Genomic DNA, 14,746 nt, shown 5'->3' with positions numbered 1-14,746 from the left:
TTTTTGTCAACCCTGTTACCGAAACAAGCGTTTCCATATACTATAGTTTAACTAGAACTATGTGATAGTTTTCACCTATATGAGTAGCAATACTTCTTTTCACTGGGATTGTTTCAATTTTTTTATATTTTTTAGTTTTATATTTGTCATTCAGATGACAATTTTGGTTACAATTTTGTCTAATCTTGGAGGGTGACCACATGCCAGAGATGTTAAAAAAGGGCTTTGTCCAAAATAACATATAGTTAAAGTTACAATGGAAAAACCTGGAAGGCTGTATCAAATATCATTTTCACAATTTTTAAGAAACTGATGACAGAGACAGGATTGACAGAGTAACAGGGATGACAGGACACACATTCTTCAACACACTGCACATATTTATTTACATTACTGTAAAGTTTTACCATTTCAAATTGCATTATATTGTTTTGCACTTACTTTACATAGTTGTATGACAATCGTAAACAGTCAGTTTTTCAGTTTAAGTCAGTTCATTGTTGATTTAGCACATTACATTTCTAAGAGATCTAATGTCTCAAGGGTATTGTAATTAGATAATGAGTCCATCTGTTTGTCTGTGTCCCCTCAGAACTTCAAATATACTGATCTGGTTCAACTATTAGGCAAGGAAGATGATCAGATCATCTGAAACCAGACCAAGATCTTGTTGAAGAAATTTGGTTTGACTTTCTTAGCTCAATAATACAGCCAGGGTGACCTTTAAAATGTTTGAATTTTACACAGACAATCTTTAAAAACAAGGTGACACCTAATCTATGTCATCACTGTTACCCACATGTCAAAACCTGTTACTCTAAAGTAACAGGTTTGACGATTTCAAACTAATTTGCTAATTGATAGCTATGATATGATGTAACCTCCTAGAAGTGATGTCACTTGAATGTACATTAATTTACAAGGGCTGACATGAAATCAGGGGACAAAAACATTGCTTAATTTAAATAGCATTTATGCTGGTAAGGGTAAGGTTTTTGGCCTGTTATAATAGTTCATTGATTTCCACCTTTAAAAAATATTTATACATTAAAAATGTTTCATCAGTTGAATTGTACTGATTCATCTGTGATCGTGACAGACTCTGCTGCCAACGGTGTGATGAAGCTGTGATTAAATTTTGTTTAAGCTGATACTCTCTGTTCCCATCCCGTCCCGTGCCCTGCCCAAACACCACCGAAAACCAGATATACGAACTTTCACTAAACGTGCGCTGGAGAAATGATATCATAAGTAATCATGCTCACGTGTGGTTGTTATAGTGACTTGTGTTTGGTCTTCATGAGTTTGTTCACATCCATTGATGTTGGTGCACTATTATGAAAAGGAATGGTTCATACATTCAGTTTTATATTTATTATTTGTAATTTTATTTTTATTAAAATAGTCCACTCTTGCCTTCTCAGAGAAAAGGTATGTTGGTTGTCCAGGCTAATCTGTGTGTCATCTTCCATTCACATTTACCATTGGATTACAGCTCCACTGCAAGCATTAAATATCATAGTGCTAAATGTCCTTTAAGAAGTCATCCTGTTAAACCAGTTCTCATGCAATCGTCACAGCTGGAAGCCCTACCCCTACATATAATGCTAAAAGCTAGAAACTTCAGTTCAATGCTAAATTAAACGCTGAATGAGTCGCACTGATCTCCGCTCAATCACTCACATGAGTCTACAGGTATTTTTTTGTTAGCGTGGAGACGGGCATAAACAGGACTGACACTTCTACAAACGACTAAGGACTGCAAACAAGTAAGAAAAACTCTTTATCATTATATTAAATCAACTGAAAAGATTCCTGTTTAAAACCAGACAGAACTTCAAAAACTTGAAATATAACATGGTTAGTTTCCATCATAAGATCATTACTGTTTTTGCATTAGCACTACAATGGTATTTTGCTGGAAACTGTAGTTAGCAGTGTCAATTTTTGTGAATACATTTTTTTATGGGGAATTAATCCAGGATATGAGTAGCTGTAAACTGTCACTTATGCTAAACTGCGTTCATTTGATTAAAAATACAGTAAAATGTTACTTTTGTGAAATGTTATTACAATTTAAAGTCACTTTTTTTCTATTTCAATACATTTTAAGATAATGTTAATTTTTAATATTAATAATACTATTTTAGTGAAAATTGTGTTTATGGGGAATTAATCCAGAATATGAGTATCTGTAAACTGTCACTTGTGCTAAACTGCGTTCATTTGATTAAAAATACCGTAAAATACAATAAAAATAAAATACAGTAAAATGTTACTATTGTGAAATTTTATTACAATTTAAAGTCACTTTTTTTTCTATTTCAATACATTTGAAGATAATGTTAATTTTTAATATTAATAATACTATTTTAGAGAAAATTGTGTTTATGGGGAATTAATCCAGAATATGAGTATCTGTAAACTGTCACTTGTGCTAAACTGCGTTCATTTGATTAAAAATACAGTAAAATACAGTAAAAATAAAATACAGTAAAATGTTACTATTGTGAAATTTTATTACAATTTAAAGTCACTTTTTTTTCTATTTCAATACATTTTAAGATAATGTTAATTTTTAACATTACTAATAATACTATTTTAGTGAAAATTTTTTTTTTTTTTCCAGGATTCTTTGATGAATATAAAGTTGAGCAACATTTGAACAACATTGATTTGAAATATTAATCTTTTGTAACATTATAAACGTTTTTACTGTCACTTTTGTTTAATTTAATCAATAATCATTGCTGAATAAAATAATTTATTAAAAAAAATAAAAAAAAAACATCTTAATGACTATAAAGTTTTAAACTGTGTATTGACTTAATGTGAATGTATATTGTTTTGAGCTCAAATTATTATGTAAGCAGAAACTGTGTCCAGGAAATCAACTGATCTGGGTTTAATTGGCAATTATAACCAGCTGACTGTACATTATTATTACACTATGCTCACCAAAATAAATGAATACATGAATGTGAAAAGTGATTACATCAGCAGTCTTAAGTAATTGTTGAATAGTGAAAAAAAAAGTATTTGGGGGTTAAAAAAGTCCCTGATCATACAGTTGAAGGGGCTGAAGTTCCTCTTGTTAAAAAAAAAAAAAAAACAGTTGCTGAAGTGTATTTCAAATAAGAATAGACTTAAATGTTACTCAGAAGTGTCATGTTATACAACAAACAATTAAACGAGTCAGAAGGGACAATATTGGAAAAGAACAGAGAAATAGAAACAGTCTTAGACAAAATCAAGCGTAGCGTTAGTTCTGGCAGGTCACGTTAGTCAAGCTCGCATCAGCTGACCTTCAGTTGATCCCCATCTACCTATGGGAATACGACACCTATCTAAGCATTCATATATAAGGTCCCTCAGTATTATCAGCAGTTTTCGCATTGCTCAATAGCTAATTACCCTCCTCCATCCCCAACTCCTCCTCTGTCAGTCGGGATTCAGCCTTCTGATTCTCCTTGAATCAGACTAATTCTAAGATGTGTACATAAAATGATTGAACTTTAACAATATCTGCAATACATTTATGTTGGTTCTGTTCTGTTTACCCTGGGGGGGGTTATCGCTGCTCTCCCTGCTCTCATCCATGCTAGGCTGCATGGAGGCGCAGGGAGTTCTTGCCCAGAACAGAACCATACCGCCAATCCAAACTGTATGCTAATTGTCAATCATCTTTGACGATAGTGGTCCATACAGAATTAGTATTTAAGATTGTGGGTTTGTCTAAAACCTTCAGAAATGCCCAGTTTTCTGTTTTATTTCCCAGAATGCCTGTAGAAACATTATCAATCAGAAACCGCTCTGCCATTGGCCGCTTTCCGTCCGGTACTCTTACACTGGAGGATCCAGACAAGGTGAAGCCAGAGAAGCCAGACACAAAGTGGACATGTAGCACATGGTTTCGACAGTGCTACCAGCGCTGCTGCTGCAGAAAAACGAATGAAGACGCCACAGATAACACGAATAATGGAGGCAGCATTGGGATGACAGGCACAGGTAACCTAACCAGGCGTGCAGTGCACTGGGCAGAGAGAGTTTTGGCTCCAAAAATAACTCTTGAATAAATATTCTATATTTACCTAATAATGAACATTCTGTCATCATTCACTTACCATGGAGCACAAAGGAAGATATTTTAAATAACATTGTATGGGCAACATCCTTTTGTGTTCTATAGAAGTAAGACGGTCAAATGATGACAGAATTCTCAATTCTGTATAAATATGAAACCCATAACTTCAAAACTCATTCTCTCTCTCTCTATCAGATACTCAACTGGAGGTGCGTTCCATAGACCTTCTCAAATCCAACAAAGGCCAGAACCGTCTGGAGCATCACACCGATCGCTATCACAGTGAACACCTCATCATCCGCAGAGGCCAGACCTTCCAGATGCTGATTGAGCTCTCGCGGGCTTTCAACTTAAAGACAGATAGACTTCATTTAGATCTGAAACTCGGTCAGTTTCGCCACCTTACTACCAGCCCAACATGAAGCCTAAGCATGCTACCCTTGAATCTGTGTGATTCTTGTGTATATGTGCACAATAACATGCAATAATTCTTGTTTAAAGTAAAATTTAATTGATCCACTTGCACTATCATTCAAATCTTTGGGGTTAGTTTTATTTCATTTCATTTTATTTTATTATATATATATATACAGTGGGTACGGAAAGTATTGTGAACATTCTCAGAATGTTCACTTTTTAATTCTAGTAATTAAAAAAAAAAAAAAAACTATTTTTAATAAATGCTTTTCGTTAGATTTTTTTTATTAATCAAAGAATCCTGAAAAGATTAGAGTCAAAGAATCCTGTTTTCACAAAAATATTAAGCAACACAACTGTTTTCATCATTGATAATAAGAAGAAATGAAGACTGGAGTAATGATGCTGGAAATTCAGCTTTGTATCACAGGAATAAATGACACTTTAATATATGTGACCCTGGACCACAAAACCAGTCATAAGGGTCCATTTTTTTAAGAATTGAGAAGTATACATCATATGAAAGCTGAATAAATAATCTTTCCATTGATGTATGGTTTGTTAGCATAGGACAATATTTGGCCGAGATACAACTATTTGAAAATCTGGAATCTGAGGGAGCAAAAAAATCAAAATATTGAGAAAATCATCTTTAAAGTTGTCTAAATGAAGTTCTTAGCAATGCATATTACTAATTAAAAATTAAGTTTTGATATATTTACAGTAGGAAATGTACAAAATATCTTCAAGGAACATGATCTTTATTTAATATCCTAATGATTTTTGGCATAAAAGAAAAATCTATAATTTTGACCCATACAATGTATTTTTGGCTATTGCTACAAATATACCCCAGTGACTTAAGGTCACATATATTCAAACAGAAAACAATTATTATAAATCGCAATAATATTTCACAATATCATTTTTTTTTGTTTTTACTGTAATTTTGATCAAATAAATGCAGCCTTTGTGAGCATAAGAGATTTCTTTCAAAAACATTAAAAAATTGTACTTACTGCAAACTTTTGAACGGTAGTGTATACATCATGTCTATGGATATGGTCATGTTACCCAATTTTGAATTTGTCACTCTATATGTTTGTGTGCATATCTTTTTCAGGTAATCTCCCGGATGTGTCCAAAGGCACACATGTGATTGTTCCTTTGGTTGAAGATCTGCAGGATGACTGCTGGGAGGCCAAGATAGTTGAGCAGAAAGACAAAACAATAAAACTCTCTGTCAACTCTCCACCAACTGCTGCTGTTGGCAAATACAAGTTCTGTGTTGCAACATCTTCCCCAACGGGCGAGGCCATGTCCCCGGACAGTCCTGACAACGACATCTACATGCTGTTCAACCCCTGGTGTGAAGGTACAAACAAGGGTGGGGTGAGAGACAGAATGACAACAAGACATACATACAAAAAAAATAGTTGCAGTGTGATGTTATCTGGCACATTCCATATGTGCAGTACCCTTTAGTGACTTGTGACGGTTGTTAAAAACATTAAAGCACAAATCTCATGTTAATTGTGAATCTATTAGATATGTTAGACATTAGATATCTTTAATCTAACATTATAATGAATCTAACATGAAAAGTAGAATATTTTAAACACATCAAATGTCTGTATATCTTGACATTTGCAGTTGTATCCATTAATATTATAATGTGTACATAATCTATTAAACTGATATTCAGTTAATTTAACTTATTATAATTACCACTAGCATAATATTTTGCTGCCTCCCTCATCTTGCTCACTCCATAATGTATGATTACAAAACCGTGAGCAGTCTTTTAAATTATGACAAAAAATGACTTGGGCTAATAAATAAAGTAAATGCAAGTGCATCAATTAAATAACTAAGACAAATATATAATTCCTTGGAAAAGAAATAAATTAAAAAGAAGTAGGAGTAAACGTTTCAGGGCCTGTTTTGTCCTGTTTTTGGACCACCTTTTTATTGTTCTTTCCTTTCATCACACTCTAAAGAAATCATTCCAAGACGCTGAATCATCCAGTTTCTCTTTCTCTCCTAGATGACTCTGTGCACATGAATAATGAGGAAGAGAGGAAAGAGTATGTTTTAAATGACATGGGTATAATCTATTATGGAACGGACAGCCAGATCGGAGACAGGCCGTGGAATTTTGGCCAGGTCAGAGCAACCCATCCATATATACATCTAGTGTTTAATAAAAGATAAAGTGACTAACTAAATAGATTCTTTCTTAACTTTAACATATGGCAGAAAATCAGATTTCAAATCTCCAGATTAAATGAAATGAATGATTTGCTCCTTCCTTGTGTTATAGTTTGATAAGGGCATTCTTCCTGCATGTCTGTTTTTGCTGGAGCGCAGTGGAGCCCCAGCTTCAGGATGTGGAGATCCTATCAATGTGGTCAGGCTTTTGTCTGCAATGGTGAGTTTGAATGCTCCTATTAAAGGAGTCATATCATTATTATCTTCTACTGGGGTCCACTTATAATGACACATTAATATTAATCTAATTAATATCTGGAAACTCTAAATGGTGCACATTACATGCAGTTTGCTAGCAATCACATCATTTGCTACATGGCACAACTGTGCTTGCTCACTCAATATTTAAATAGTCTGGTTCAGTGTGTTCACTGTAAGCTGGACCTGCGGCGCAGTGTAGAGTTTCTCTGAAACCCTCTACCTCCCCCAGCTCCGCCTGTCTACATCTGTTACGGGATTTATGTATGCAGCAGCAGCAGCACATCCTAGGCTACACACTGCAAGCCTTAGTGCTTAAAGGGAAAAAATGCAAATTCTGTCATTATTACTCACCCTCATGTCATTCCAAACATGTAAGGCTTTCGTTCCTCTTTGGAACACGAGTTAAGATATTTTGATGAAATCCGAGAGCTTTCTGACCCTGCATAGACAGCAACGCAACTGACATGTTCAAGGCCCAAAAAGGTAGTAAGGGCATCATTAAAATAGTCCATGAGACATCAGTGGTTCAACCATAATGTTATGAAGCTACGAGAATATACGTCGTGGTACTCTTGTGAATGTGCATCAAAGACTGACACGGAAAAGAAGAAATTCTTTGTGCACAAAAATATTATCATAGCTTCATAACATTACTGTTGAACCACGTCACATGGACTATTTTAACAATGTCTTTACTAATTTTCTGGGCCATAAAACGTTTCAGTTGCTGTCTTTGCAGGGTCAGAAGGCTCTTGGATTTCATCAAAAATATCTTAATTTGTGGTCCGAAGATGAACGAAGGCCTTACAGGTTTGGAACGACATGAGGGTGAGTAAGATTTTTCATTTTTGGGTGAACTATCCCTATCCATTAAAATGCTAAAACTATGAGTTGTCTATGATTGAAATAAATGTAAACATAAACATTGCTAGCTTGTTCCAATCATGTTATTAATAATTATTGTTATTAATTGCTAATATTAATAAACAAATTTCTTCTAAAAAGGAAAACAATGCAGATATGTTTGATCATTTGAATAATGTTTTATTTCAGTCATGACAACTCTTGAAATAGATTTAACAGCATTTTGTTATAAGAAAGGTGTCGGTCAGTCCTGCTGAAACATACTCAGAATTAAGGGGGTCACAACTAAGGGGATACAATAGAGAATTAAATCAACCTTTCTTTTTCAATTTGCAATGTTTTTCAAACCTCAGACTCAAACTTCCACACCATTTTGTTCATTCTTGAGGTGAACTTTTGTCAGTTCGGTGATTAGATTGGTTTTGTACCACGGCCTTAAACTGAACATAATTCCTCCGTTGTGTGATACCTGCATGTGCGACTGGCTTTACAGGGATTAGGACACATGCTGCATAGTAAACCTTTCAAAAAGGTTATTTATTAGCATCTATAGTTCAATAAAGAACCTTAAACATCTGTTGAACCTTTGCAGTGCACAAAAGAGTCTTTGTAGTGGGAAAAAATATATATTTTAAGAAGTTTTTTGTTTTTTTTGCACTAAGAAAAGTTCCTTTAGGAACAGTTCACTGAAAGGGGTTCTTCTATGGCATCACTAAAAAACACTTTTTGGAACATTTATTTTTAATGTAGTACATCTAGACATGTGGTTCTGGGGAGGAGGAGGGCTAAAGAAAATCCTCATGGCACACAGCAGGAAATAGATAGAAAAGAGAGATTGATTGACTGCTGTCAGCTTGAAAGAACTCAAAAAGTGTTGCATGACTGAACTATGCAAAAATACAACCACTTAAAAATATCTGAATGCAACAGAAGAATAGCTTTTGTCCTATGTTTGACAGATTAACTCTCCTGATGACAGCGGTGTGTTGGTAGGCAACTGGTCGGGTACGTACGATGATGGCACGGCTCCCACATTCTGGAGCGGTAGCAGTGACATTCTGAGACAGTACTATGAACATGGAGGAACACCAGTTAGATACGGACAGTGTTGGGTCTTCTCTGGGGTCACCACCTCAGGTATGAACATGTGTTTGAGAATGAGTAAAAACACATCCATTTGACTTGAGCATAACAATTAAATCTCTTTCCTATTTTCAGTGATGAGGTGTTTAGGGATTCCAACCCGGTGCGTTACAAATTTCGAGTCTGCTCATGACACAGATGTTTCCTTGACAACTGACATGTATTTAGATGAGAACTACGAGCTGATTGAGGAGCTCAATCAAGATTCTGTCTGGTTAGTTAAAAATTCATTCACAAAACTGTCTCAAACTTTGAAGAGTACACTATGTGAGTGAAAGTGCATATACTGTACTATTCAAACTGTTAAAGCATTAGCTTCACAAAAAATGGCATTAAACATACAAATGTCCCTGTCTACAGGAACTTCCATGTGTGGAATGACTGCTGGATGGCTCGTCCAGACCTACCCGCGGGTATGGGGGGGTGGCAAGTAGTAGATGCCACCCCTCAGGAGACGAGTCAGGGCGTTTTCCGCTGCGGTCCCGCTTCTGTTGCTGCTGTCCGGAATGGACAGGTTTACCTCAAGCATGACACACCATTCGTATTTGCAGAGGTATACCTAAACCTATATAACTTAGGTTTTTACTTCATTTTTTAAATGAGGCCCAAAGAGACTTGTAGGTACTAAGGCCCTGTCCACACGGAGACGAGTTTAGCTGTATAGGCATAAAATGTGTATCTTATAGGCGTTTCGTCCAGACGGATCCGGCGTTTTGGGAGAGTGATATTTTTTTAAACCGGGTCCCAGAGTGGATAAATCTGAAAACGCCTTGCGTTTTCGTGTGGACAGCCAATCCGTATATTTTCTGAAACGTTGACGTCATCAGGCCACGTCTCGCCCCTAGTCAGACACCGCTACGTCACGTAACCGCAACAAAAACATGAACAAACACTGAACCATTGTCTTTTTATTAACTAACATTAACACAGATTAATAAATGTATTGTTCCATGTTTGTTTGTATACCGCGTGCAAGGTTTATGCGCATAGTCCAAGTCTTCTTCCCCGTTTTTAGTGTATCTCTGTGGCAGAATTACAGCGCCACATACTGGTCTGGCAAGTATACTACATCGTTTTGTGTCGGTTTCGTGGATTCGTGTGGACGCAGATATTTATTGAGAGGAGGGGAAAAAAAGATTGGATAGGGAAAGCTCTGGCTTCGTGTGGACGTAGCCTAAATGCTTTGCTCTTTTTGTTCAAGGTGAACAGTGATAAAGTGTACTGGCAGCGAACTGCTGATGGCACCTTTACTCCTGTCCAAGTTAAGAAGAAAGCGATAGGTCGCTGCATCAGCACTAAAGCTGTTGGCTCTGATGACCGTGAGGACATCACACACCTCTACAAACATCCAGAAGGTAAAAAAAAATAGAATTTAATTGAAAAGCTACCTGAAAAACTATGTATTACGGACAAAAGCTGACATATTATGCCCATTTTCACAATATGTAATATAATTCTCAGGTGTCCCCAGAATGTGTCTGTGAAGTTTCAGCTCAAAATACTCTACAGATCATTTATAATATAATTTTGAAAATGCCTATTTTAAGTAGAAGCAGAAACAAGCTGTTTTTCGGGCCTGTGTCTTTAAATGCAAATTAGCTGCTGCTCCCCGCCCCCTTTTCCAGAATAGAGCTGCGTCAGCTCGTACCTGCTAAAAACATCTGTTTTGGTTCTGATTATCATGTTTATCGCGCTGAAATCATGCGTTTTAAACCATATGAGTTTAAACTTCTGATATACGGTTTTCTGAGCGCACACAACTGAAGCACACGGACAGAAAGCGTCTGTCACAGCATGAGTACTAAACTAAGTTCTCATTCACGGCTGGGACTCTAAATAGTGTTCTGTGCTCGTCTGTGCAGCCAAAGGCAGAACAGTTAGCATGTTTTGCTCAAACCTTCGCCATGGCATCAGAGCTGGTACACTGTTGTCGCTTGCTAAATCACAATAACGGCGCCGTGGGTGGAAACTTACAGATTAAGGGGCGGTAATATTATAATGAGATCCCTTTGCAACGTCACCGAGGGAGCGAAATCAGACGCGTTTTTTCAGACGCTTGCAGAAAAAGGCTTACCAAAACAAAGTTACTGGGTTAATCTTTTTCACGTTTCCTTGGTTGGTAGATGCACCGGGGACTTGATTGTAGCACTTAAAACCTGGAAAATGTCACCTTTAAACACAAAGGGAGGCCACACCAAATTTTGAAAGCATCCTCAATTTTGCTTTTAAGTGCCAAAAACTTTTAACAGTACTGTAGCTTTGCAGGTAGGGTTCTTCAGGTGTCTCGGAGATGTTGCCACAGTTCTGGATTTAGTCTTTCTCAGTTTTTTTAATAAATAAATCTGGACAAAAATGAGTGTCACGTCACTCATCCATATATTTGCTGTCCCCCTCATTAGATTCAGAGGAAGAGCGCATTGCTGTGGAAACTGCCTGTCAGTATGGCTCTAAAGCAGGGATCTACAACATCTCCAGTGCTAACGATGTCAACATCCAGATCACCATGGATGAAGAAGAACCGCAGCTTGGTGCAGATGCTAAACTGGCCATCACCATGAAGAACACAAGCTCAGAACTGCGCACTTTCACCCTCCACGGCCAGGTGGTCGTTATGTACTATACTGGGGTGTATAAAGCTACAGTGAAGAAAGACGAGGTTCCCGTCGAACTCCAACCCAATGAAGGTGAGAGAACTCGGGCAATAATGTCGCTTTCAATTCATATTGGATTAACTGTTGCCAGTTAAGAGATGAATTTTCCTCTCTTACTCATCGTAGTTGAGAGTGTGGAGTGGTGTCTGCGCTATGATGACTATAAAGAGCAGCTGGTGGATCAGGCCATGCTGATGCTCACACTCACTGGACGCGTTACTGAGACCAAACAGGTTCTGGCTACCCAGTTTCGGTTCAGACTGCGCACATCAGACCTAGTCATCAAAGTGAGTTTAAAAGACTTCTCTGTTTTAAACTCAAAATGATCCATGTGTATGCATATGTATGTGTGGTAAATTAATGTAACTTTTTGGGTGAATCCGTTTAATGAGATCAACTTTAAAATCTCACTCACTGTGTGCTTGTTTACCTCCCAGCCTGAAGGGGACGCTGTAGTTGGCAAAGAAATGAAGGCTACGGTTGTTTTCCGGAATCCACTTCAGCTCACACTGAAGAATGTGAAGTTTCGCTTTGAAGGCCTGGGACTGCAGAGTGTCAGGGAGGTTTCCTACGGGTAAGACGGTCATCGTAAACTTAAAGGGGTCATATGATGCGATTTCAGTTTTTCCTTTCTCTTTGGAGTGTTACAAACTCTTGGTGCATAAAGAAGATCTGTAAAGTTGCAAAGACTAAAGTCTCAAATCCAAAGAGATATTCTTTATAAAAGTTCAGAGTCAGCCACACCTACCTAAAACGGCTCGTTCTAACACGCCCCCACATATCTACCTCAGTATGTGGGAAGATTTGCATAACGCCGCCCAAATGTTCACGCAAAGAAAGAAGGCATAACTTTTAGTCTCGCTGTAGTATTGTTGACGCTGCAGCCATGTCGTGAAGACACTGTGTGCTTCGTTGTGAAAGCGAAACTACTTTGTTTGGTCTTCCAAAAGAGGACGATAATCCAGCCCAAATAATGTTCTTTTTAGCAGCATCATATGACCCCTTTAAATAATGAAATTGTGAGCTGTTGTCTTCACTACGGTCTATGATTGCGTTCAATACACACTTGGTAAAACATCATATAATTACACTTTGAGTCATAAGTTTGGGGTCCATAAGATGTTTTAATGTCTTTAATGCATTCATAGGATAAATATAAAATACAAACAGTAATGCTGTAAAATATTATTACAATTAAAAAAAAAAGTTCTATGTGAATATATTTTAAAATGCACTTTATTCTTGTGATGTAAAGCTGCTCGAGAAACATTTCAGTTATTATTTAATTATCATAAAATTCAACAACAACAATAATAATTCTTATTATTATTTTAGTTATTATTTATAATTATTATTATTTTTTATTATTATTATTCAATTATCATCAATGTTGAAAACAGTTGCACTGCTTTATATTTTTGTGAAAACCATGATACTGTGATTTTTTTTGTTTTCAGGATTCTTTGATAAATAGCAAGTTCAAAAGAGCAGCATTTATTTGAAGTGGATTGAAATACATTTTAAATCATTTAATATGACATTGCTGATTAAAATATATTATAAAAATATTAATTTAATTAATTTTAATTAATTAATAAAAAAAAAATCTTACTGACCCCAAAAATTTGAGCTGTAGTGTATTTTTACTAATTTCAAGCATATAAAACTTTAGTCCAATGAATAATTAAAAGACAGCTGACATTCTTTGGAGTTCACATGTTGGGAATTTTATTTGGGACAACTTGGATTCTCATTCACTAATCAAACATGTCACGGCCCTCTTTTGCTCTTTGGACCTTTACACAAACTACTTTGAGTTCTTACTGAGGTTCGGTGCAGTAGAGAGGCTTTTCAAGTGTTATAAAATATCTCTTTTTTTCCCAAACATGTGATAAACTCCATGGTCAGCAACCAAAGACTACAACTATTATGAGCCCCATGACATTTTACTGCTTAGAATTTCATTACTTTGGAGAAAAAATTACATTTAATAGAATATACAAAAGGTATGAATGTAACACATTTTGTTAACCAATTTACAGCCATAATAACTCAATATAACAGTATAATATTCATGCAAATATATATCTATATATATATATATATATATATATGTGTGTGTATGAAATTTCACCAAAAACATGGCAACATGATTTCTCTCTCTCTTGTTCTTTTTCTCAGAAATATAGAAAGTTTGGCTTCGGTGACACTGACAGAGACGTTTATTCCTTTGGAGGCCGGGTCACAGAAACTTCTAGTGTCTCTCGACTGCCGTCAGCTACCTCAGGTGCATGGAGTCGCCGACATCACTGTCAAAGCACTGTGAGACATCTCTGCACTGGACCTTCAGTGGCTCTAGAAAATCTCTATCTAGGACATTCTTTTCTTAGCCATGTCTGAAGCGTGGTTTTTAAAAAGCTTGAGAATATCTTTTGCCACACATTCTCAAATACACCTGCATTTTTGCACAGTGTTGTACAATAACCACTTGTGCACATTTTAAATAGGTTAATTTAACAATTTAAAATATAATTTATTTTTATTACATGAACCAAAATGTCTGTATGAACTTTTGTTGCTTTAAAACGTTGCTTTTTATGTTGAATTTATTCATCCTTTTATGTTTTTCTCTCAGAATATAATTTTCCAGATATGTCTGATTATTCATAAAAATTTAAGTCATTACAACCATGCTGTTTGTGTTCTTAGTTATTAATCTGACAAAGGATTATTTTGCATCTAAAACATTCAAAAGCCTTTCTAAATCATATGACATCTGGACTCGGGGCAATGTGTTTTGTCAACCATGTCTGATTTTTATATGAACATGATTTTGAGGCATGCAAATATAATACTTTTATATATAGAAAAATATTTTAGATCAATTGTTCCGATTAGTTTCATAGGTATTAACTCACATTTCATAGGATTTGCTGGAGGATATAAAAAATGGTCAAAATGTTAGCAGCGGTTACTGGCCATGCACAAATCAATATAGCTTAATTTTTGTCACACTGTACAACAATAAATATTGTTTTTGCATTATTGTGTAAGGGGTAGGTTTAGGTTTGGGTTAGGTGTAAACGCACAGGTGTAAAACACTATCTAACAGGTA

General features: G+C 36.0%; 1 protein-coding gene across 1 annotated transcript; it reads left to right on the top strand.

Moving 5' to 3' along the window:
- The first annotated feature begins 1,638 nt into the window (after positions 1 to 1,638).
- On the top strand, positions 1,639 to 14,319 carry tgm1 (transglutaminase 1, K polypeptide). Its single transcript, XM_016484574.1, has 14 exons — positions 1,639 to 1,769; positions 3,779 to 4,008; positions 4,280 to 4,471; positions 5,625 to 5,876; positions 6,549 to 6,667; positions 6,825 to 6,932; positions 8,797 to 8,974; positions 9,056 to 9,194; positions 9,341 to 9,533; positions 10,182 to 10,335; positions 11,380 to 11,664; positions 11,758 to 11,918; positions 12,069 to 12,205; positions 13,813 to 14,319. Exons 2-14 carry the CDS (start codon positions 3,780 to 3,782, stop codon positions 13,955 to 13,957), a joined length of 2,292 nt encoding a protein of 763 aa, XP_016340060.1. The 5' UTR covers positions 1,639 to 1,769; position 3,779; the 3' UTR covers positions 13,958 to 14,319.
- The last annotated feature ends 427 nt before the right edge of the window (positions 14,320 to 14,746 follow it).

This window comes from Sinocyclocheilus anshuiensis, unplaced genomic scaffold, assembly GCF_001515605.1.
Source record: "Sinocyclocheilus anshuiensis isolate Anshui unplaced genomic scaffold, SAMN03320099.WGS_v1.1 scaffold1857, whole genome shotgun sequence".
In the NCBI taxonomy this organism is placed as follows: Eukaryota; Metazoa; Chordata; class Actinopteri; order Cypriniformes; family Cyprinidae; genus Sinocyclocheilus; species Sinocyclocheilus anshuiensis.
Note: the sequence above shows the minus strand (reverse complement) of the source record. Positions and strands in the feature narration are given on the sequence as shown.